The sequence below is a fragment of the Staurois parvus genome, unplaced genomic scaffold (assembly GCF_062004578.1).
Source record: "Staurois parvus isolate SC_StPar_1 unplaced genomic scaffold, SC_StPar_1.0 ptg000068l, whole genome shotgun sequence".
NCBI lineage: Eukaryota > Metazoa > Chordata > Amphibia > Anura > Ranidae > Staurois > Staurois parvus.
Genome location: NW_028317864.1, coordinates 8,873,277 through 8,899,995, shown reverse-complemented (window position 1 = coordinate 8,899,995; position 26,719 = coordinate 8,873,277). Strand labels below are relative to the sequence as shown.

At 41.4% G+C, this 26,719-nt stretch overlaps 1 protein-coding gene across 1 annotated transcript in view; it reads left to right on the top strand.

Annotated features, from left to right (window-relative positions):
• Positions 1–26,719, top strand: part of PHYHD1 (phytanoyl-CoA dioxygenase domain containing 1) — a 50,236-nt gene that overhangs the window by 15,993 nt on the left and 7,524 nt on the right. Inside the window, exons 3-9 of the mRNA XM_089669108.1 lie at positions 1,973–2,048; positions 5,045–5,092; positions 6,334–6,389; positions 6,470–6,532; positions 10,853–10,874; positions 18,549–18,677; positions 20,058–20,174. Coding sequence (XP_089525234.1) covers positions 1,973–2,048; positions 5,045–5,092; positions 6,334–6,389; positions 6,470–6,532; positions 10,853–10,874; positions 18,549–18,677; positions 20,058–20,174 — 511 coding nt within the window. The remainder of the gene's footprint in view (positions 1–1,972; positions 2,049–5,044; positions 5,093–6,333; positions 6,390–6,469; positions 6,533–10,852; positions 10,875–18,548; positions 18,678–20,057; positions 20,175–26,719) is intronic.

Genomic DNA, 26,719 nt, shown 5'->3' with positions numbered 1-26,719 from the left:
CCCACAGACAGTCAGACGCTAACTACTACCATGGGCAAGACCAAAGATCTGTCAAAAGACACCAGAGACAAAATTGTGGACCTCCACAAGGCTGGAAAGGGCTACGGGGCAATTGCCAAGAAGCTTGGTGAAAATAGATCAACTGTTAGAGCAATTGTTAGAAAATGGAAGAGGCTAAAGACGACTGTCAGTCTCCCTCGGACTGGGGCTCCATGCAAGATCTCACCTCATGGGGTATCACTGATGATAAGAAAGGTGAGGAATCAGCCCAGAACTACAAGGGAGGAGCTGGTCAATGACATGAAGAGAGCTGGGACCACAGTTTCAAAGGTCACTGTCGGTAGAACACTACGCCATCATGGTTTCAAATCCTGCATTGCACGGAAGGTTCCCCTGCTCAAGTCATCACATGTCCAGGCCCGTTTGAAGTTTGCCAATGACCATCTGGATGATCCAGAGGAGGCATGGGAGAAAGTCATGTGATCATATGAGACCAAAGTAGAACTTTTTGGTCTAAACTTCACTCGTCGTGTTTGGAGGAAAAAGAAGGATGAGTTGCATCCCAAGAACACCATCCCTACTGTGAAGCATGGGGGTGGTAACATCATGCTTTGGGGGTGCTTTTCTGCGAAGGGGACAGGACGACTGCGCTGTATTAAGGAGAGGATGAATGGGTCCATTTATTGTGAGATTTTGAGCAACAACCTCCTTCCCTCAGTCAGAGCATTGAAGATGGGTCGTGGCTGGGTCTTCCAACATGACAACGACCCAAAGCACACAGCCAGGATAACCAAGGAGTGGCTCCGTAAGAAGCATATCAAGGTTCTGGAGTGGCCTAGCCAGTCTCCAGACCTAAATCCAATAGAACATCTTTGGAGGGAGCTGAAACTCTGTGTTGCTCAGCGACAGCCCCGAAACCTGACAGATCTAGAGGAGATCTGTGTGGAGGAGGGGGCCAAAATCCCTGTTGCAGTGTGTGCAAACCTGGTCAAGAACTACAGGAAATGTTTGACCTCTGTAATTGCAAACAAAGGCTTCTGTACCAAATATTAACACTGATTTTCTCAGGTGTTCAAATACTTATGTTCAGCAGTGCAAGACAAATAAATTCTTTAAAAATCATACAATGTGATTTCCTGAATTTTTTTTAAATTCTCTCAGAGTGGGAATTTCAGACCCCTCCATGATTTCTAAGTGGGAGAACTTGCAAAATCACTGGGTGTTCAAATACTTCTGTTCCTCACTGTATATGATCCACACGTTCACATAAAAAATGGATGCTTGACTAATTTTGCCGTGTAGTTTATTGTTCCATGTTAGATGCCATTTTAGTCTAAAGGAGGCTTAAATTTTTACCTCTAGCCAAGACTTTGTTTTTGAACAGAAGGAAATCGTTAGACTTTCTATCAGAATTTCACAGCTTCCAAGGTCTCTGTTGGGGCAACCCACACTTTCACCCGCAGTGACCACTTTAGACAGGAAGTGAGCAAACTCCTCCAATTAGCAATTAAAACCTAACTTTCCTTGCTATACTAAAGTTTTTTATTGTTGTCTGTTTGGCCATAAAGACGTAAAGGAAACCCTCCTCAGCAAAGAAAACATCAGCGTTAAATACCTTCAAAGCCTTCCTTACTCTAGGCAAAACTAAAAAAAATGGGTCTGGCATGACATTTTTAAAAGGACTAGCAAGAGCATGCAAGTATCAGAATCAGTGAAAGAATCAGGCAGTTTTCTTACTATAAGCATTTAATTTAAAATGTCAAACAGTTTGACTTTAAAGTCACTTAATAACATTTCTGGGTGAACAGGTAAATGGTTAGAACTGAGGATGATCATTTGAGGTGTTGGGGACAATACTTTCCAAATCATGTGACTTACTGCGTAGTTAATATGGCTTTAATGTCATTGTAGAGTATCTTATGCATAAATTCAGTTTTTCTTGAAGTGTGCAACATCTCCATTGTCCTTACAGGGGAGTGCTGACTATTTCCTCACCAGTGGTGACAAGATATGCTTCTTTTTTGAGAAAGGGGTGTTCAATGATAAAGGTAACACAAGTGCATGATATATATTTTTACATTCGGCAGAGACATTGCTTAAAATGAACCTATGGCCAAGCTATGGACCAGGGGCGGACTGACCATTTGGAAATTCGGGCACTGCCCGAGGGGTCAGTAAGGGGCCCCTGGAGATGCCACCGGGAACCTTTTTTATAGGCTTTTTTGAGTTTGGGCAAGGACACAGGGGCCCCATGATCCCCTGTTGCCTGGGGGCCCCATGAGTTGACAGTCCGCCCCTGCTATGGACTCTTCACAAGCGCTAACTGAGCTATAAAATAAAGCTGGCCATAGGCAGCGTTTTTTTTTTTTTAATGCAGTCAGTGGGTTGAATGAAGAAACTGAATTGACTTCTCCATCCACAAAAGCAAGGTGGATGGTGATTCCCCCCTGCCAGGACAGTGGCTTTAGCTGCTGATCGACTAGTTTTTCATCATTCACATTCAGTGACAGCCACACATGGATCAAAATTTGTCTGTTCCCTACTAAACCTGCCAAATATGGATCAATCGGTGGCCAACTGTCAAGGTCCTACCTTTTCCCTGAGGTTATGTTACTCCATGTGCTGGCGTCCATCTTGGATTCTGCTGTGCATGATGGGAATCCTTTTATGCCTTCAGGTCTCTGTGGTCCATCCCCCAGAGGGGTGTGGCTGATGACATATAAGCCTGTGGCCCGCACATGCTCTTTGCACTTGTGTCTTGTGTCTTTGTGTTGCTATTACTCTGTTCTGACTCTCGTGACTCTCCTGGTATCTGATTCAGCTTGTGACTTGACTATTCTTTGTATTCTCCTTTGATCTGACCCTCTGTTGCTGAACCCGGCTCGTGACCTGTGATTCTCGTCTGCTGTCCTGTACTGTTTTGTCCTGTTGTTGTTGACCCGGCTTGTCTGACTACTCTTTTGTCTCTTCCACCAGCTACACGCCATTGGCGGCGGCCATTACCGCAGCTGAGGTGTCTCGGGGGCCGCGACCTGGTTCCTGGCTGCGTCAAGTCCATCCCCACCATCAGGGGCCCTGGTGAAGGGCAGCCTGGGACTTAGACTCCGCGCCCTGAGGGACTTCGGTCTGTGGGTGGTGGTTGTCGTCAGCCAGTGCGTTACATTGTTAGGCCTGCCTGTCCGTTCCTCGGCCCCTGCCCTGACACCAGCTTTAGCCCTCATGCACACGGGATGTTTTTACAGCGGCTGTTTTTGGCTTTTGACATTTTTTTTTCTGCCGCTAGTAAACCCCCCCCAGCATGTTATCCTGTGTGTCCATGCACACATAGACTGTAATCAACGTTTTTTGGCTGGGACGTTTTTTGGCTGGAAAAAAACCCCAGGACTAGTGGGTTTCCAGAGGAGTTTTTTAGCTATAAAATGCTCTAACAATGACAAATGCGGTAAAATGCCGCAATCCAGCGTTATTGGACTTTTTTTGACAAAAAAAATAAAAACGCAAACGTGGGAAAACGCTGCTAAATGCTAATGCAAAAAACGCTTATAAAAGCTGAAACACTCAAGTTTTTAACATGATTTTAAACAGCGAACGTGACCAGCTTTATCAAAATGTCCTGTGTGCATGAGGACTAATGCAGGCCAACATCGCTCATTCTGTTGCCATCAATGATTGCGAAAATCGGACGTTTTTCGCAAATTTTCCAGCATGACCGATAAAAGAAATGAGGAGGAACTGCGAAAATCGGCCAATGACATTGCCCCACTAACGGTGCGAAAATTGGCTGATTATTCTTTCGGATGAAAAATCTGCCGATAATTGAACCGTCTGTGGCCTGCATTAGTCCTCACCCCGTAGCTGCAGAGTCAGTGGATGTGTGAGGTAGTCTTGGACTTTGTACAGAAGTCTTCTCTATGGCTGCTCTACTCCTAAATGGATCTCAGATATGCTGGTCCCTTCAAACTGGGATAGCTGTAGTAAAGGGTGAGGAGTACCATAAAGAAAGGGCTGGAGAGCATCTGATCATTGGAAATTCCATTTATTTTGGAAACATGCAAATAAAACATAGACCATGTGTTTTGGGGTTTGACCCCCCATCTGCAGGATTAAAAGCTCAATCTTTGCTAACCTGTATGCATCCATCCATTCTAATGCAGTAAATCTAAAGGAAATTGTACACAGATTGTTCAATAGGATGGTAAAGTATATGCCAAGTGCTAAGCCTGCTGGAAGCAGATGAAATTCATATAGTATATGGCCAGCTTTAGAGAATATAGAATCTGCTGACCCACATGGAAGAAAAATATATTTGAAATATATTTTAAAAATATTCTCCCCAAATATATTGATATATACTTGAAATACTACAATTTTGGCCCATATTACTGTGTGTATATACAGTATGTGTATATGTATATATATATCATGTTGAAATGCATTTTTATTACAAAATATATGAAAGATATTTTTAAAAATACATTTCACATATACTGTATATCTTTAAAAATACAAATCTACATTTTTGGAATGCATTTACAAATATATATGTAAAAATATATGTTAAAATGACTTTTTTATATGTTAAAATATCTGAAGAATATATTTTAAAAAATATATTTTTAAAAATAGTTTTTAAATATATTCTTCAGATTTTCTTTAACATATAAAAAAAGTTATGTAAATTTGTATTTTTAAAGACATACAGTACATTTGAAATGTATTTTTAAAAATATTTTTCAGATAGTTTATAATAAAAACACATTTCTGTGTGTATGCGTGTGCGTGCGTGTGTATGTATGTGTATATGTATATATAATATATATATATATATATACACACGCACACACATATATATATATGTATGTATATAAATATATTTTATATGGCCAAAATTGTAGTATTTCAAATATATGTCAATATATTTGGGAAGAATATTTTTGAAATATATTTCAAATATATTTTTCTTCCATATGGGGAGCACAATAATAAATTTACAGTAAATATATATGTTGTATGAAATGATGATGATTGATTAATTTTTTTACAGGTGAATTTCTGATAGCAAAAGAAAAATCAGTGAATAAAATAGGACATGGTAAGAAAGTTTATACTGTATGTTGCTCGTAGCTGTATTTAACATAGTGAAAAGATAACGTTTTAATGTGATTGATTTCTATACTGACTGTTTATTATTAGAAGGTGTTGTGTAGAGAAGAATAAGGCTACTGGACTCCAAGTTAAAGGATAAGTTCACCTTTCATAATATGTTACACTCATATTCAGTTTGTAACATGTTATGAATACACTGGCCCCATGATCCCCCCTGCTATCTGTCAAATTTTAAAAAACAGTCCTCTGTGAATGAGAATCTGCAAGTCCTGACAGCCTTAGAGGCTGTGGTAGTTCATTGATTCATCCTGTCAGTATATCTGCTTGTTTATACATCCCGTATGGGCAAGCAGATATACTGACAGATCTGCAGGAGACCTGCATGGCACCAGCGATCAACAGATTGGTTTCCAGGCTGCAACCAAAAATCATTAAAAATAGGGATGCACTGAGATTTCGGTAGCCAAAACGTTTCGGCCGAAATGAAAAGAAAGCACTGATACAGGTCCCGGAAAAACCCCACCCCTCGTCGCCGCCCGCCCACCGTCGCTGCCGTGAGAAGAATAAAAGTGATTGAACTTTTTTTATTATTATGTATGTATATATTTTATTTATTTTTATTTTTTTTATTTACATTTTTTTTTGCACTGTCCCTTTTAAAAAAAAAATTTCAAGTGCCCCCTTTCCCCCTGTGCTCACACGTCGTAGGCCATGCCCACATATGTAAACGGTGTTCAAACCACACATGAGGTATCGCCACGGACGTCAGAGCAAGAGCAACAATTCTTGCACTAGATCTTCTCTGTAACTTTACACTGCTAACCTGTAGAAATTTTTAAAGCATCACCTATGGAGAATTTTAAGTACCGCAGTTTCACGCCATTCCATGAGCGTGCTCAATTTTAAAGCGTCACATGTTGGGTATCTATTTACTCGCCGTAACATCCTCTTTCATATTTTACAAAAAAATTGGGGTATATATTGGGTTTTTTTGTTATTTTTTAATCAGTGTATTCTTTTCCAAAAAATATATATTCATTTTTAAAAACTGCGCATTTCAGTTTTCGGCCAAGTGCATTTTGAATTTTCGGTTTCGGCACCAGAATTTTTATTTTGGTGCACCACTAATTAAAAACAATACACCTTTCGAGTCTAGATCTTCACTGGAGAGCTAGATAGGTTTACTGTTGGATGGTTTACGCTTTTAACTTTTTGATTTAATTTCAGCTCTACATGCTTATGTCCCAGTATTTAAAAGTATCACCAACTCCACCAAAATACAGGTGTGTGAACAATCTCTGTATGGTCTTTATATTCTTTAGCTTTGTCCTCAGATAACCGTTATTTCTCTTTCCCGATACAGGAGGTGGGAAGGCGGCTGGGCCTAGTAAAGCCGGTCGTAGTTCAAAGCATGTATATTTTTAAGGTAATCTTTAAACACCTAAATGCTCTAATTCTGTATCTAAAAATGTCTAATATAAAGGCAGTTAGACACATTTTTCAGACAACTTTATCAAAACACAGTGTGCCCTGTGTTTTAATTTAAACTGAGAAGCACAGAGAAGAAGCCCTGTGCAAGCTGGATATGGTTGGACCTTAGACAGGGCAAGGACATTCTCCATGCCCCAACTTGACAGTACTTGGCCTGCTGATTGGTTGCTCGATCACCCAATGCTGCATTGTGGGAGAAATGGGAAATAGTCCCATGTCTCCTCATACCTGGAGGCAAGGTGAATACACGCAAGGGGATGGCTGGGCATTAAAATGTTCTTGATGCTTTGTATAGTTAAACAAATATTCTTATGAAGGAAAAACCAGAAAGAATCTAGAAATGTGGGCTTGGTTCATTACTAGTACCATTTAGCTGGCAGTAACACATGTAATGTAACATATACAGTAGTAGACCACAGCCTGAATGCTGGCCTCAGCCCCTTTAATCTACATTTAAAGTGGACCAACAGCCAACCATCTGTGTGTGAGACAGGTCAGTTGTGAATAGTAAGGCCCTTAAAGTAAGCATTCTGATATGCTCCTTTGCTCAGGCTCACATGGAAGACAAATATATTTTAAAAAGATTCTTCCCAAATATATTGACATATATTTGAAATACTACAATTTTGGCCGTATTCAACAAAAAAAAAAAAAAAAAAATATATCTATCTATATATATATATATATATATATATATATATACTGTATGTTGAAATGCGGTTTATTTTTGAAAATATATATTTTTTAAAATATAAAAAAGACTTTTTAACATATTTTTACATATATTTGTAAAAGCATTCCAAAAATGTAGATTAAATGTATTTTTAAAGACATACAGTATATTTGAAATATATGTCAATATATTTGGGAAGAATATTAAAAAAATATATTTAAAATATATTTTTCTTCCATGTGGGGGCTTACACTGCAATCTACTGCACAGGGATATGTGGCTGTAAGACATTAGTGGCCGCACAAGCTAACACTGGGCAGCTCTTCCTTTTCCTAGACTTCACTCCTAATGATACCAGCAATGTAATCCAGTAATCAGAAGAAGCATTGTGCTGCATACGCCTCCAGTTAGGTTGAAATCCCAACAGGCACCCGTGTGGCTAGAAGAACGAAGGCACTGTGACAATTGCTACAATGCTTCTAGTAAGGGATTATATGCTAAAGATACGTTGGGGGGGATTTATTAAAACTAGAGAGTGCAAAATCAGGTACAGCTCCACATGGAAACCAATTAGCTTAAAGGGATGCTAAGCCCCGGACCCTGCATTCACTATATCTGGTCTCCCACAGTACACACAATATGGAAATGCACTTATTTTTAGTACATATAAACTGCTGAGTACCTTTTCTCATCAGCAATTAGAGCAGTCTTGTGACTTCAGGAGAGCACTGGTTAAAGCTTGTAGGAGGATTTTTATTTTTGCTCTAGGAGGATATGAAACCCCTGACCCTCTGTTTGGACAGTGCCGATTGGTCCTGTGCTGATCATATGCACCCTCCCAAGAAAAAAAAAAATCTCTCTAGCAGTACACACCAAACTGAGCATGTGCATGTGACCATGGGTTCAGTCTGTATCAGGTGTTCATTTCAACCAGAGGAGGGGCAGAGAAGAAAGGATCAAACAGCCTTTTTACACAATGCAGAGGATTAACCTCTTAGGTTCCACAGTGAGTATAACAAGCATGCTTTACTGTATATACAGACTGATTTTACTGTTGTGGGTGTAGTAACACTTTAATTGAACAAGTTGAAGTTAGAAGCTGATTGGCTACCATGCACAGCTGCACCAGATTCTGAGTGCTCCAATTTTAATAAATCTCCCTCATTATATATCAAAGGGTTCCTCGCAATAAGGCCCCATGTACACTGCAGCTGATAAACTCACGTTTAGGAGCTTTTCTGCCTTTTTTTCAGCAGCCCCGGAACTCTCCCTAATGTTTTCCTATGTGTCCATGTACACTATGTTGTTTACAGGCAGTTGAGTTTGCAGTCGTTTTTTTGAATGCGCTAAACTTGCGTTCAGGAGTAGATTTTATCAGCGTTTCAAACTCCACATGCTTGTAAATGCGTCTAAATGCATTTATAAGCGTTTGGAAAATTTTTTTAACTCTTCCATTTCCAGATGCTGTTCCGAGCCCTTTTTCATCATGAAAAATGCATGCAAATCATTTTCACGGTACTCAAATGGACCTGGTACACCATACTTTGAGGTTTTGCATGAAAGAAAATATGTTAGACACTGTTGCAATAATTTCTGCACAGAAATGAGCTGGAACACATCCAGACACCACAGAAAAAAAAGATAGCTAATCTCAACACATACTGCTCTCTCTGCTTCTGCTCTCTCTATTTCTCTCAAAATGTCTGAAATAGTTAATTGTTTACTGTTTTTCAGTGCATGCTGGGCATTTTGGAAGGTCTCCTGAAGTTATCTTCTAAAATAACGCTTCTAAAAGCAAACGCTCATAAATGCCCATAAACGTGGTATGCAAACGCGGCTAAACAGACATTTTTTAACCTACATTGTCCAGCAGTCAGTTTCCATTGTTCAGAAGTGTCCCATGTACATGGAGCCTAACTGTGCTAATTTATCTCTTTTTCGATTTTTTGAGATTTGCGCTCTGCCTATGTTGGGCTTCCCTGAAGCAGTTTTGCTGAGTGCAGTGTGAACGTATCTGAACGGAACATATTCCTTTTCAGTCACTGTGTTTGCACTACACCAGGCAAAATGTGCTACTGCAGCTGCATGAAGCAGCACTGCTGCTTGTAGTGGGGGTTGGACTTGGACAATCTTTCGAACCCCCAACACAAGCTCCTAAAGCTGGACACCAGAAATGATATTGCTTGCCATAGCTGATATCCAGAGGGCCACTGGGGATGCTGTAAACCACTGTAGTAATTGTGCTACATGTAGGGAGAACCACAGTGATCTTTCAGCTTCTGTGGGAGTGGCTTCCCCTCTGCCCAGAGAACACAGGTGATTGATCGCTTTATATTTTTTCAATGCATGCAAGGCCTTCTGTGATTAAACGAGATGGAGATCATAATGTCACCACCCTTCCTTCCTACAAAGCAAAAGGGGCAATTGAGAAAAGTTCATAGTCAGGGTTTACATACACTAAGATGCATTAACAACTATAACAGATTGACGGCCGGGCGGGACACTCGCCGTTGTGACTAGGAGTCGTATGACGTCCTGTCAAAACGAGCCGCTTACGCGGCTGCTGCGTGATCTGTCACTGGGTGTGTCCACGGGACACAGCCGATGACATATCACTACAACGGCCCATTGCCAGTGTCATGTGACCGCTGTGTCCCATCACAGCACATCACATGTCAATTGTATACAATGGATGGCTTCCTGCCATGCCATTCATTGTATATGTTGTTAGCTGTGACTGGTCAAGGCAGTCACATGATACAGACAGGGCCAATCACAGTCCGTTTGTATCATGTGATCAGTTTTGCCCAATCACAGCTAATCACAAAATTCTGAATGAATCAGTTTTATTCAGGAACAATGATTGCAAATATCAATGAAATACATTGGTATTAGCAATCGTAATGTGTTAAAAAAAATCCTGATCACTTGCCCAGAGTAGTTCAATGTTACTATGGTAACATTGTATTGCTTTGGTCACAGTGTGCTGAAAAATAAAATAGTAAAAAAAACAAAATGTAATAAAAAATAAAAAAAATTATAGAAACATTTGAAAAAAAAATCCAAATTCAATTAGCATTATTTTCACCAATGAAATGTACTGTATCAGAATACATGTTGACCTAAATTTATGAAGAAACGTTATTTATTTGCAAAATTTTGTAACAGAACTGAAGAAAAATGCGTTTTGTTTTTTTTTTCAAAAGTTTCAGGTGTTTTTTGTTTTATTTAGCAAAACATAAAAAACTCAGTGGTGATTAAATACCACCAAAAGAAAGCTCTATTTGTGTGAACCAAATGCTAAAAAATTCATATGGGTACAGTGTTGCATGACCGCGCAATTGTCATTCAAAGTGTGACAGTGCTGAAAGCTGAAAATTGGCCTGGACAGGAAGGGGGTAAAAGTGCTCTGTATTGAAGTGGTTAAAGGACACCTAAAGCTCATGGCATGCCTGGGCTTTAGGCTTTGGTGTGTGTTTTTTGTTTTTTATGTCATTCCAGAGTACTGTTGTTTATAAATGTGCAAAGTTATAATGGTGTTCAATGCTGTAACAACCTATATGTCGTTTCTTTTTCTTGCAGCAACCTAACATTGGAGGAGAAGGTGAGGCCTCTAGATAACATACCTCTGTATACACAGTATGGGATATTCAGGTGTGCCAGTAACCCCATGATTCTTTAACCCCAGTTTATGGTTTTACAATACCTGGTGCAGGTGTGGGGAATCTGCCTTTGTAGCCAGCAGTGGGGCTGTAAAGGAAGACTCCATGTTGGCTTCCAAATGGTGAGGTTCATGCTGGTGCAGTTAGCTAATCTGCTACTATGTGACTCTGTCCCAGAACAGTGTGTATGCTGACCAGGGCCGTGGATAAGGGGGTACCACCAGTCCTCCTGTATGGGGCCCAGGCCAGCAGGGGTCCCAGATAGCTGCGTGAATCAGATCTGGGCAGGGAGGGTGATCGGGGCAGCAATTCCTGGAACCAATCCCCTGTATGGCTCCCTCTGCAGCAGCTGAAAGCAGACTTCTTCTCTCCAGCCCGCTGGCTTTTAGCTGCTGCAGAGAGAGCCATACGGGGGATCGATTCCAGTAATTGCCCCTCTGCCACACTCATCACCCTCCCTGTGCAACATACATTTCCCCCTGCTGCTCATGCTCCCCTGTGTGCCCCCATCCCCGCAGTGCTGCCAGCTTCCCTCCTCTCCTTCCCACTGGCAGGTGCAAGCACACAATAGGGAATTTCATGATGGATAAAGGTCTAGAAAATATGTCCCATTTACCAGCCCATTTTTTTTCATGAATGAACACAATGCGTGATTAGTACTGATCACTCACTGTGTTCATTCATAGCTGAAGCATAGTAAACTATGGGGGTTTTTTTTTTGGAGGGGGGGGACCTGTCAAGTTGGCTGTATGGGACCCTGTGGTTTCTAACAGCAGCCCTGGTGGTGACACTGAATAGTGTAATCAGGTCCTAAAGCCCCCCTGTACTGATGTCATGGGGGAGTCAGTGCCCATATATAAGCCAGGTTGAGAGGAACCTTAATGCATTCCGGGCATGGGAGCCAGGCACCCCATATTGTGCAGATGTAGTCACCTAGTGCAGGGGCTGGAGGACAGGGTGAGATAGTCCTGCACTCAGAAGAGCCAGCTGTAGTCATCCTATCTCTTATGGTGGTGGAGGCTAGGGCAGGTTGCAAAAGGCCTTTTAGGCCATGCCAAGTGTTCCCTGAAGTGAGGCTATCTCCATGGAGAACCTGAGAGAGGTGTACCCAAGCAAGAGGTGATTGCAGTGATCAGGAAACTACCAGCTGCAAGCTGGACACAGATAACCTAAGGCAAGTCAGAGCCCTCTGAGTGACTACTAAAGAAGAGAGTAAGGGAAGATGGCTTATTAGAGGTGTGCTGCTTTCACGTGTGACTGCTGCGGATCATCCACTATACGTGATTGAAAAAAATGCTGTCAAGTGACCCCAGATAGTATGTCAATGTGATGTGACTGTAAATGCAATTTTATAGTAACATCAGTAAAGTGAAGCAACTATTTTGTGTGGACATTAAGGTTAATAGGTGGGAATGTCATGAGAAGGCCTCTGACATGGAGATAGGCATAAGATGGCGTGGGGTTAAGGCCTCAGGCAGGAGAGTTGTTCTGGTAGGAAGAAGTGGGGCAGAGACTTGTATTCTTGGTACCTATAGACAGCCATTCACAAGCCCCCTTACAGAGGTATCTGCTAACAATACAACTGGATTACAGATTGGTCAGAATGAAATCCTTGTCTCTCCTCTATTTCCCATTTGTAATTTGGTGGCCATGTTCTTCTTACCCTACTTCTTTCTATAGGCTAAATATGTACAGTCATGATTATGTTCGGGAAACAAAAGCGCATGTATTGTGTTTTTGCAGAGCAGCCGGCAGGGCATTGCACACGCGATCAGTGGATGGCGGATACAATACTAGGCTCCTACAGCTCTATGTCTCTACAGATGTACAGGCTTTCAGCTGGAGGAAGCATCAATGGACTACCAGAGTAATGATCACCACACTTGTATTCCATTGAGAACTAGTCCATCTCATATGGTGGCATACAGGACATGTAGTTCATTCATTCACTGATCTCTATGAATGAATGATACAGCTGTGAGGGTGGACATGCAAAATTGAAATGTGACAGCTGCTGCAGGGGAGAAGAATTCCCACATGCTGTCACGGAGGGGCTTTTAATGAGTTGGGCAGGGGGTTGCTTAGCACAATGTTACATGTTACACGCTAAATCCAGGTAGAACATGTTGTAAAAGGTGGAGTTAGCCTTCAGGCCTCATGCACATGGGGCATCTGTTAAAGCCCCTCTGAATGCTAGAACTTGGAACATAGAAAAATGCTGCTTAAAAAAGGTGCTAAAAAAACGCACATTACATACGTGTGATTAGGTTGTCTAGCGTTTGAACGTCAATGCAATGTATTGGCCAGAATATGTTTTTATTCTGGCCACTGAAATGCATTGACACTCAAATGCTAGATGCATCTAGCGTTTATGCGCATTTAAATCTATTCCGTATTTTTTCTGCTCTTCATCTTCTCTCCTGAATGCGCCTTTAGTGGCCTTTTTTTTTTTAATTTCTTTTAGCCTGTAAACGTTTCTCTTCTAAATGCCTTTAAATGCCTATGTGTGCATGGAGACATAGGCTTACATAGAGTTGCTTTTACAGGCTGAAAAAAAAAAACGCTCAACGCCTGTAAGGCATCAAGCACACAGGATGTTTTAAAAACGCTCCTCCTCTTGTCAGCAGCATTTTGGCAGAAAAAACGCCCTTTTTAAAACGTACCTAAACCTAGCTCATAGTATGTGTATTGTTCCTGTATCCCTGACTTATATCATGCCACACTTATTGATCTTTATCATCATAACCGTTATTGTTTTCTATGACTCACAGCTGCACTCTGTACCTTTTTATAATGCGGATTATATTTGAACATTTGTACGGGTCATACTATGTATCCTGCAAAACTTTAATAAAGACCTATTGAAAGTGAAAATGTATCTAACCCTAAAACCAAAAATTCGATAAATTGCAGCTTTTCTTAAATATTGTGGCAGCATTTATTTCCTTTTTTTTTTTTTCACCTGCTGATCCTGCAATTTCCACACATTCTGTCCTATGATAATAACCTACATGGAAGAAAAATATATTTGAAATATATTTAAAATATTCTTCCCAAATATATTGACATATATTTTAAATACTACAATTTTGGCCGTATTCAATATATTTCAATATATATATATATATATATATATATATATATATATATATACAGGTGAAAATTAGAATATCGTGCAAAAGTTCATTTATTTCAGTAATGCAACTTAAAAGGTGAAACTAATATATGAGATAGACTCATTACATGCAAAGCAAGATAGTTCAAGCCGTGATTTGTCATAATGGTGATGATTATGGCTTACAGCTCATGAAAACCCCAAATCCACAATCTCAGAAAATTAGAATATTGTGAAAAGGTGCAATATTCTCTTCTCAAAGTGTCCCACTCTAATCAGCTAATTAAGCCATAACACCTGCAAAGGGTTCCTGAGCCTTTAAATGGTCTCTCAGTCTGGTTCAGTAGGAATCCCAATCATGGGAAAGACTGCTGACCTGACAGTTGTGCAGAAAACCATCATTGACACCCTCCATAAGAAGGGAAAGCCTCAAAAGGTAATTGCAAAAGAAGTTGGATGTTCCCAAAGTGCTGTATCAAAGCACATTAATAGAATGTTATGTGGAAGGGAAAAGTGTGGAAGAAAAAGGTGCACAAGCAGCAGGGATGACCACAGCCTGGAGAGGATTGTCAGGAAAAGGCCATTCAAAAGTGTTGGGAACTTTCACAAGGAGTGGACTGAGGCTGGAGTCAGTGCATCAAGAGCCACCACACACAGACGGATCCTGGACATGGGCTTCAAATGTCGTATTTCTCTTGTCAAGCCACTCCTGAACAACAAAGAACGTCAGAAGCGTCTTACCTGGGCTAAAGAAAAACAGACCTGGTCTATTGCTCAGTGGTCCAAAGTCCTCTTTTCTGATGAGAGCAACTTTTGCATCTCATTTGGAAACCAAGGACCCAGAGTATGGAGGAAGAATGGAGAGGCACACGCTGCAAGATGCTTGAAGTCCAGTGTGAAGTTTCCACAGTCTGTGTTGATTTGGGGAGCCATGTTATCTGTTGGTGTTGGTCCACTGTGCTTCATTAAGTCCAGGGTCAACGCAGCCGTCTACCAGGAGATTTTGGAGCACTTCATGCTTCCTTCCGCAGACGAGCTTTATGGGGATGCTGACTTCATTTTCCAGCAGGACTTGGCACCTGCCCACACTGCCAAAAGCACCAAAACCTGGTTCAATGACCGTGGGATTACTGTGCTTGATTGGCCAGCAAACTCGTCTGACCTGAACCCCATAGAGAATCTATCGGGCATTGCCAAGAGAAAGATGAGACATGAGACCGAACAATGCAGAGCTGAAGGCCGCTATTGAAGCATCCTGGTCTTCCATAACACCTCAGCAGTGCCACAGGCTGATAGCTTCCATGCCACGCCGCATTGAGGCAGTAATTGCTGCAAAAGGGGCCCAAACCAAGTACTGAGTACATATGCATGCTTCTACTTTTCAGAGGTCCGATATTGTTCTATGTGCAATCCTTGTTTTATTGATTGCATGTAATATTCAATCTGAGATTGTGGATTTGGGGTTTTCATGAGCTGTAAGCCATAATCATCACAATTATGACAAATCACGGCTTGAACTATCTTGCTTTTCATGTAATGAGTCTATCTCATATATTAGTTTCACCTTTTAAGTTGCATTACTGAAATAAATGAACTTTTGCACGATATTCTAATTTTTCAAGTTTCACGTGTGTGTGTGTGTGTGTGTGTGTGTGTGTGTGTGTGTGTGTGTGTTTGTGTGTGTGTGTGTGTGTGTGTTTATACTGCATGTTGAAATGCGTTTTTATTACAAAATATTTTTAATGCATTTAAAAATATATGTTAAAATTACTTTTTTTTATATGTGAAAAAAAATCTGAAGGATATATTTAAAATATATTCTTCAGATTTTTTTAACATATAAAAAAGTAATTTTAACATATATTTTTACATATATTCCAAAAATGTAGATTTGTATTTTTAAAGACATACAGTATATTTGAAATGTATTTTTAAAAATATTTTTCATATATTTTGTAAACACATTTCACCATGCTCTATATAGAAATATATTGAATATGGCCAAAATTGTAGTATTTCAAATATATGTCAATATATTTGGGAAGAATATTTTTTAAATATATTTCAAATATAGTTTTATTCCATATGGGAATGCTCACTCACTGCATTGTATTTATAGAGGGAGCAGTGCTGTCACTTTAGACTGTTCTCCTGGTTTGGACTACAAACACATCCTCCTCTCTTTATCTCAAATATATTATGGAGAGGGGGAATTTATAGTTTCTTGTAAGAAAGATAGCATTGTTGGGGATTTCTGGTTAATTCACAGGAATTTACCAGGACTCCGAATTTCCAGTAAGATCAACAAGTAGTTTCCGTATCTGCTGAAAACGTTCTTAGCCTAAAAAAAAATGTAGCCATCATATCTAAAAAGAAAGTAAGTAATAAGTCCACCTGCGCTGCTAAGTTTACAATATATAATATAAGAACAGCTGCCAACATCCAATCCTCACCTTTTAAATGGACATATAAATATACAAATAATCAATATTGATGTAGCGCTGATATAATTAACAATAAAGTGGATTTCAACCGTGAGAAGAAAGTGAATTCGGTGTTACACAGCCCGCACAACCTCGGCACACAGTAATTCCCTCTATAGCATATAATTGCTGTTTATAAATACAAATGCAGTCCACAGTACATATAGATGCATAAACAAGTTATTAGAGGACACACATGCTTCTGTGCTCGTGCAAAGTGGTAGGTGACAATCCTTGAATGGCTAGCATGCCCGCTCACCTTCCCCCTGCGACCCACAGGGGCCAAAAAGCCTTACGGGTCACACCTTGACCCTATGCGTTATCTCCAGGTGCAAGACACTCTTCACTCTCCAGTACTCTCTCCTTCACCATCTGCTATTCCCCCTGAATAGGTACCGCTGTACATGTATTCAAAAGCTCATGGGATGGTGATAATCATGGAACAAAAACACAAAGATCCTCCATAGTGCAAAACTGTATATCACATTTATTCCATTTAAAAACCGCCAAGTTACAACTCACATTTCAGCAGATGAAAAATCGCTTGTGACACCTCTCATGGGTGTACTGAGGCACTCTGGTGTAGCAAAATGGCGCCAACCCGGAAGTGCGTCACCACGTCACTACGTCACATCTACGCGTTACGCCACGCCCCTCGTAGCTTCGTCAGGAGATCCTGACGAAGCTACGAGGGGCGTGGCGTAACGCGTAGATGTGACGTAGTGACGTGGTGACGCACTTCCGGGTTGGCGCCATTTTGCTACACCAGAGTGCCTCAGTACACCCATGAGAGGTGTCACAAGCGATTTTTCATCTGCTGAAATGTGAGTTGTAACTTGGCGGTTTTTAAATGGAATAAATGTGATATACAGTTTTGCACTATGGAGGATCTTTGTGTTTTTGTTCCATGATTATCACCATCCCATGAGCTTTTGAATACATGTACAGCGGTACCTATTCAGGGGGAATAGCAGATGGTGAAGGAGAGAGTACTGGAGAGTGAAGAGTGTCTTGCACCTGGAGATAACGCATAGGGTCAAGGTGTGACCCGTAAGGCTTTTTGGCCCCTGTGGGTCGCAGGGGGAAGGTGAGCGGGCATGCTAGCCATTCAAGGATTGTCACCTACCACTTTGCACGAGCACAGAAGCATGTGTGTCCTCTAATAACTTGTTTATGCATCTATATGTACTGTGGACTGCATTTGTATTTATAAACAGCAATTATATGCTATAGAGGGAATTACTGTGTGCCGAGGTTGTGCGGGCTGTGTAACACCGAATTCACTTTCTTCTCACGGTTGAAATCCACTTTATTGTTAATTATATCAGCGCTGCATCAATATTGATTATTTGTATATCATATCTAAAAAGCTACAATATATTAGAGGAACTGAACTGAGAAAGCTGTGCCCAAGAGAAAGGCCGGTAATGGGCATACAGCTAGTCATCACTATTGCCTGTTGTTTCCGCGAAGCTGACCTATGGACCTTATGGACTTACGATGCCTTGTTCCGCACTGCATCTCCGTGTGGAATGGCATCTTAATAGAAGCAGGGTTTTGCTTTCTCATTCAGAACCTCCAGCAAAGAGGAGAGTGATCACCACAGTAGTGGCATCACTAAATCTCACTACAGATTTCCTGGGACTAGCAGTCAGAAGCAGCAGTGCCTTAGATCCTACACTGCAGATATACAGATATGAAGCTGTGTGTATATATATATATATATATATATATATATATATATATATATATATATATAAGGTGCACTACAATATTTCAGGAGGAATTCAAGACAAAATGTCATTTTTCAGAGTACTGTTTAGGCACAATTAACTTTTCTTCACAATTAACTTCTCTATAGCAGCAAATCTTCACTTTTTGAATTCGGGTGCACCAACTTTTTGTTCTTGTGTTTAAATATTCTTTACCAGAGCCAACTTTGATACACAACTCTACAGTAAATGATTTTATGTTGTCAGCTCTGCCTGATTGTTGTTTAAACTTCATTTTCGCACCAGTCACACCTCACCAGGATGCGACCTTCCTGTGCACAGAGCCCCTTGGCCGGGTCATAGGATTCTGGATTGCTGTTGAAGATGCGACTGAACAAAATGGCTGCTTGTGGTTCATTCCTGGTTCTCATAAGGGTAAGACAGAACAAAATGGTAAATTTGCTCATTGATTCCCATATTGAAGAAAAATATATTTGAAATATATTTAAAAATATTCTTCCCAAATATATTGACAGACATTTGAACTACTGTAATTTTGACCATATTCTATATATGTATATATATATGTATATATATACTGTATGTTAAAATGCATATTTTATATATTACAAAATATATGAAAAATATATTTTGTAAAAATATATAATTTTAAATATGTTCTTCAGATTTTTTTTAACATATAAGAAAGTAATTTTAACATATACTTGTAAATGCATTCCAAAAATGTAGATTTGTATTTTTAAAGACATACAGTATATCAGTATATTTGAAAATGTGTTTTTAAAAATATTTTTCATATATTTTGTATTAAAAATGCATTCCAACACACAGCATGTGTATGTATATGTATGTATATATATATATATATATATATATATTATGGCCAAAATGGTAGTATTTCAAATCTATCTCCCATTTCTGCTGCATGACAGCTGTACATTGCCTTTACCTGTGTCTGACGGTGGATAAGGTTGACCTTTTGAAGGAGTTTGTTACCATTGCTTTTAATGCGCATTTACCCCCGGTTCACATACCGTATATGCGGCTGTGTGGGACGTGTTTTGTGCAGACATGAGTGTACATTTGTTTGAATGGACTCCCGTATCCCGTGACATGCAGTGAAGAAGTCCCTGCACTACTTCTGAAAACGCATCCCGCATGGGAACCTAGGTTCCCAGTACGGCTGCGTTTTCCTGTGCAGGCGGCGTGTCATTAGAACTAATGGCACCCGCCCACGGGTCCGCATTCCTCTGTGTGGGTGGTGCGGTTGCACAGATTTTCGTGCGGATCTGCAGCGGCACCACCCACACATATGTGAACCAAGCCTTAATATGCGCTTCTGGTGAGTGCATTAGAAGGAAGAATTTGTCACGGATTCACCTTTCACATCTTTTTGATTTTTTTGATACAATTGATTAGTCTTTGATTTTGTTTTGAGTTGCTATATTTGTTGACCTGTTCACTGCAGTCACGATATAGAGATATTTGTCACCATTGCACTGCATTTTAGCACTACACTATATTTGCTTATTCATTTTTGCTTTTCTGTTTATCACCGTAAAGCTGGTATAGAGCGCTTCACCAATATCATATTATATATATATTTTTTCGCTGTTTGTTCACTCAAGTCACCATCTATTTATTTTATGTATAAGAACGCTACAGTGTTGAGAGATATTTTCATTGTCATATGTAATTTTCACTAGCACTGCACTTTGTTCTCATCTATTGTTAACCTTTAACTTGCGTTTTATGTGTGCTTTAACTAGTGTTTGTTTTTTTGTTTCTAACCAGCTGGAATTTCACGTCTCATGGTGCGCACATCGCCGGGCACGATCCCTTGCACAAAGTTCATTGGAGAAGAGCCAAACTATAATGAAGAACTGTTTGTGCCTGCTCCAGTGCCAAAAGGTGATTCCATTCATTTCAAATATGGCTACATGGTTACGTTAAAAACAGATTCACATCCATTGTGTAGATCTCTCCATCTTCAGTAGTATGGCTTCAGTGGAAGGTAAAACAAAATATCCCAGGGAGCTATGATTAATTCTTTCTCCTAAGCATAAAAAAGCTGTCTCTAGGGCCACAAAAACAGTCATGTCCCCTCTTTAATAACATTGTCATTCATTATTCTGTTTTTTTTTTGTTATATTATGCAGTTTTACATTAAAATACAAGTGTACAGGGGTTAGACAAAAAAAAAAATAAACACTACGTGATTTGCAGGGTTGAAAGTGAAGACATGTTTCCGCTGTGTGATGAGACACCTAGGTAACAAGTTGGAAGCCTCACTTTCGTCATTCACTTTGTGCGCTGCTAGTAATACAGAGTAATGTCAGAGCTTACTGAACATCAAAGAGGGCAAATTGCTGTTGGCGGCCTAGCTGGTGCCTCTGTGACTGAAGTTGTAAAGTTATTTGCCGTGTCTAGAGATACATTATCAAAGGTTATGACGGCATATACAGTTTCCAGGAAACCGCTGTGTGATAAGCATAAGCGCGGTAGACATGGTTAACTGACCGAAAGAGACAAAATAACATTGTGCAGGATTGTGACCTGGAATAAGAAATCAGCTGCTGCAAAAGTGACTGTAGAGCTCAATCCCAGTCTTCATGGGACTGAGATTGAGCTCTGCAGTCACTTTTGCGGCAGCTGTTTTTTTATTTTGGGTCACAATCCTGCGCAATGTCCTTTTGTTTCTTTCGGTCAGTTGACCATTTCGACCGTGATTATGCTTATTAGACGACGTTTTCTTCAAGACTGTGTATGCCGTCATAACCTTTGATACTGTACTTCGAGACATGGCAAATAAATTGACAATTTCAGTCACGGAGGCACCAGCTAAGCAGGCACCAACAATTTGATGTCTTTGAAGCTCAGTAATCTCTGACATGACTCCGTATTACTAGCAGCGCGCGCAGTGAATGATGAAAATGAGGCTTCCTACCTGTTAACTAGGTGTCTCCTCACACAGCAGAAGCAAAAGAATATTCATTCACTTTTGCTTTCAACACTAAAGCATGTTGTCACTTTCACACCTGCAAATCATGTAGTGTTTCCATTTTTTTTGTCTAACCCTTGTTCTTGTAACCACTTGCCTACCAGGCACTTATACCCCCTTATTTACCAGGCCAATTTTCAGCTTTCAGCACTGCCGCACTTTGATTGACAATTGCGCGGTCATGCAACATTGTACCCATATGAAATTTTGATCATTTTTTTCTCACAAATAGAGCTTTCTTTTGGTGGTATTTAATCGCCACTGGGCGCTTTACTTTTTGCGCTATAAATAAAAAAAGTGCAAAAAAATTGCAAAAAAAAAAAAAAGTTTCTTTGTTTCTGTTATAAAATTTTTCAAACAGGTATTTTTTCTCCTTCACTGATGTGCGTTGATGAGGCAGCACTGATGGGCACTGATAGGCGGCACTGATGGGCACTGATAGGCAGCACTAAAGGGCACTGATAGGCAGTACTAATGAGGTGGCACGGATAGGCGGCACTGATAGACAGCACTAATGAGGTGTCACGGATAGGCGGCACTAATATGCAGCACTGATAGGCGGCACTGATAGGTGACACTGATGATGGGTACTGATAGACGGCACTGACTGGCATCACAGCTGGGCACTGACTGGCGACACTGACTGGCACAACCCCTGGGCACTGACTGGTGGCACTGACTGGCAGCACTGCTGGGCTGCACTGGTGGGCAGCACTGGTGGGTGGGCACAGGTGGGTGGCACTGGTGGGCACAGGTGGGTGGGCACAGGTGGGTGGCACTGCTGGGCACAGGTAGGTGGCACTTCTGGGCACAGGTGTGTGACACTACAGAGTGGCACAGGTGGGTGGCACTGCTGGGCACAGGTAGGTGGCACTTCTGGGCACAAGTGTGTGACACTGCAGAGTGGCACAGGTGGGTGCACTGCTGGGCACAGGTGGGCGCACTGCTGGGCACAGGTGGGCGGAACTTGCGGGTGGCACTGCTGGGCACCGATCATCAGGGCACTGATGATCAGTGCCCTGATGATCGGTGCCGATCCCCACTCTGACAACTGCCGGTTCTCGGCAGTACTTTCCTCACGATCTGACAGCGTGAGGAAAGTGCAGCTGAGAACCGGCACTTGCATTTCCCTCTGATCAGCGTGTCATTGGACACCGCTGATCACGTGGTAAAAGACCGCTGTGATTGGCCTTTTACCACATCACGTGATCAGCTGTGTCCATAGGACACAGCGATCACGGAGATCGCCGGGTGCGCACCCGTTCTGGGAGGACGTCATATGACGTCCACTCAGAACTGGCCGGCCGCAGTGTAGCCGTCATTCGGCTATCTGCGGTCGGCAACTAGTTAATGAACAGCTTGCTATGTTCAATTCTTACCTTGCTCCCCATTTCAATGATTTTCACTGCGGGTCCCTGCATTAATACATTTCTCTATTAGATGCATAATTGTATTTTGTATTTCAATGGTTTTTATTAATTTGTAAACATTTCAGCAAGACTCGAGCGACAAGACACGCCCACGCGGGGGCTATCTATGGCACATAAAAAATAAAGAAAACAGTGCTCTAACACCAACAGAGCAAAAGTTGCGCCCATGCAGGGGCTACCAATGGCAAATAAATTACAAAAACAGTGATATAACACCGACAGTAGCTCAAGCATAATTGTATTTTATGTATGCCTTATTTACAGCTGAAGTTCTTTGCAAATCTCTACTCTTTCTTAAAAAAATAACTTGGCCATATCACCTGATTTTTCGTATTGGTTCCATAATATGATGGGTGAGAGAGTTGAGCTTTGTACATAAGTTTAACTGCTTGAAATCCTGGATCTGACAATCCTGCTGATGTAATTTTTGTGACAGTAAAGAGGTTTGAGAACCACCAAAACTGGTTCAGTGGTACTCTTATCCTGTTTAAATTTTTAGTTAATTTTAAAGTGGAATTCCAGGCTATATCTAGTTTAGCTCCCTTGTCCTAAAAGGGGGCTACTAGCCTAAATTTAATTTTTGGCTGGGTTGTAGTCAACTCTGACTGATTGTTTAGTTCACATTTGGTTTTTCCCTAAGCTTACTGGGCTTGTGATTTCTCACTGTCGCCTGTAGGTGTCACTGGCATCACTGGTCATAGTATGAGATTTCAAAACAAGTCTGGGTAATGAATATTTATATTTCCTTCAGCCAATCCAGTAAGAGGTTTAGGTCACTGCTGCATGCTGGGGAGGATATACAGTTGCAAGAAAAAGTATGTGAACCCCTTGGGATTACGTGGAGTTTTGCATGAATTGGGCATAAAATGTGCTCCGATCGTCATCTAAGTCACAACAATAGAAGAACACAGTCTGCTGAACATAATACTACACAAACATTAGATGTTGCCATGGTTTAATTGCACATAACATGTAAACATTCACAGTGCAGGGAGGAAAAAGTATGTGAACCTTTGGCCTTAATAACTGGTTGACCCTCCTTTGGCAGCAATAACCTCAACCAAACATTTTCTGTAATTGCAGATCAGACCTGCACAACGATCTGGAGTCATTTTGGACCACTCCTCTTCACAAAACTGTTTCAGTGTAGCAATATTCTTGGGATGTCTGGTGTGAATCGCTCTCTTAAGGTCATGCCACAGCATTTCAATCGGGTTGAGGTCAGGACCCTGACTGGGCCACTCCAGAAGGCGTATTCTGTACTCTTGCAGCCATTGTTTTGTTGAATTACTTGTATGCTTTGGGTCATTGTCCTGTTGCATCACCCATCCTCTGCGGAGCTTCAGTTGGCGGACAGATGGTTGTACGTTTTCCTGCAAAATGTCTTGATAAACTCTGGAATTCATTTTCCCATCAATGACAACAATCCATCCAGGCCCTGAGGCAGCAAAGCAGCCCCAAACCATAATGCTCCCTCCGCCATGTTTCACAGTGGGGATGAGGTTTTGATGTTGGTGTGCTGTGCCTTTTTTTCCCCACACATAGTGTTGTGTGTTCTTCCCAAACAACTCAATCTTGGTTTCATCTGTCCACAGTATATTTTGCCAGTAGTGCTGTGGAACATCCAGGTGCTCTTTTGCAAACTTCAAACGTGCTGCAATCTTCTTTTTGGACAGCAATGGCTTCCTCCGTGGTGTCCTCCCATGTACTCCATTCTTGTTTAATGTTTTCCTTATTGTAGGTGTGTCAACAAAAATGTTAGCATGTGCCAGAGATTTCTGTAGGTCTTTAGCTGACACTCTGGGATTCTTCTTTACCTCATGCAGCATTCTGCGCTGTGTTCTTGCAGTCATTTTTACAGGACGACCGCGCCTAGGGAGAGTAGCAACAGTGCTAAACTTTCTCCATTTGTAGACAGTCTGTCTTACCGTGGACACATGAACATCAAGGCATTTGGAGATACTTTTGAAACCCTTTCCAGCTTCATGCAAGTCAACAATTCTTGATGGTAGGTCTTCTGAGAGCTCTTTTCTGAGAGGCATGGTTCACATCACACAGTGCTTCTTGAAACCAGTAAACTCAAAACAGGTGTGTGTTTTTTAAGGGCAGGACAGCTGTCGGCAACACATCCAATATCATCACACTGATTGGAGTCAAGGTTGGCTCACTCCTGGCTCCAATTAGCTCTGGGAGAAGTCATTAAGCTAGGGCCTCACATACTTTTTCCTCCCTGCACTGTGAATGTTTACATGTTATGTGCAATTAAACCATGGCAACATCTAATGTTTGTGTAGTATTATGTTCAGCAGACTGTGTTCTTCTATTGTTGTGACTTAGATGACATTCAGAGCACATTTTATGCCCAATTCATGCAAAACTCCAAGTAATCCCAAGGGGTTCACATACTTTTTCTTGCAACTGTAAATATTTGGGACAGACCATGCGCTTGCTCTCTTCCCCTGGGCTGAGGCCTGGGGAGGTGCTCCCGGATAGAGTTCTGCTCTTAGGTCCACTAGGCTGTTTAGGGCCTAGCATGTGCGCAAGTGGCCCTGAAGCTGTCCTGCCTGGTGTGTAGGAAGCTGTGCCAAGGAGAAGATCCAGGAGAGGCCCCCTTATTGGAGAGAGTCAGGAAGAAGGCCGGTCTCTTAGAAGGGTCTGGTAACTCATTTGGATTTTGAACTGAAATTTTGGAATGTACTTACAGTGTTGTTGGTTTGACTCATAGGTTCTGACACTGTGAAGCTGGACATATATTTGGAGAGTATGTAAATGATGTACATGGAATCTGGGACACCTAACCCATACCTGCTTACCCATTCTGCAATAAAACTCTAAAAAGACAGAGGTGAATGATGCCCAACATTCTTTCTCAGTCCTGCATTTTAGCCATGGACTCAGGCCTAGAGTGAATGCTAGCCCACCTCCTGCCCCTAGAGATGTCGTCCTGCCTTTGGGGTGTCAGAGGGGGTGCTACACTAATCTTAAAACTGCCCTCAACACCTATGCTGACTAACCTGTGTAAGAAAGGCTGCTCCGCTTCAGCCCACCCTGGTCTAGTCATATGATCTCCCCTGTATCATCCAACAGCATCTGCAGGAAAGAGAACACTCAGCAACAGCTAGTAAAGCCTGGAGCAGTGATGTCACCCATAGGTTTCAGTGAGCCATCCTTTGTTGGGTCTCCCACCTCTCCCTCCATTGTTGGGTCTCCCACCTCTCCCCTGTAGCTGCCACTGGCTGACACAAGGGAGCGGGATCACATGATTGGACTGGAGCAGCCTGAAAAAGGTAAGTATTTACATCTTTCATACACAGGTTAGTCTGCATAGTTGTTAGGAGGGGGGATGGAGCCGTTTTAGGATTAATTTGGTATAGCCTGGAATTCCACTTTAAAGCGGAACTACACTGCATCTGAACACCACCAACCAAAAGCTCTGTTTTAATTCATTTTTAATATTCAAAGCAAACTCACCCATCTATCCACATCTCCATGCTTTATTTTGCTGAGAAATTTCTTAGACAACCCCTATCAGTTCTGGCCATGGCCATCTTTAGTAAGGGCAGATGATTCATGTAGGCAGTAGGTAAGAAAAAACCAAAAAACCTTTCAAATCGCTTTATTATTGGTATTGCAGATATTGTGAATGGTTTGTATTACTGGTAAAACATCCTGGCAGTTGTTTGATGTGTAACAGGTTAACTGCATAGTTAAAGCAGAACTCTGGTGAAAATTTTTATTTTCCCATACAGTGGGGCTGTGCCCGCACTGCATAGGTTAGCTGATCGTTTTGTCTAGGGGCTCAGGGATAAGCTGTACTTACCCTGTCCTCTGATCCACCGGAAAACTGTACTCCCCCACGTCCAGTGGTGGACTGTCTATGCCAGCAATGGGCAAACTACGCCCCGGCAGCCCTGTTAATCCGGCCCGCGGAGCGTGATACTGTCAGGATGGCTGTCAGGCTGTGTGTAGGTGGGGCAGCGTGACGAACGTGTGGGGAGCTAGGCTCCTCTCAAGGTCCGCCCTGA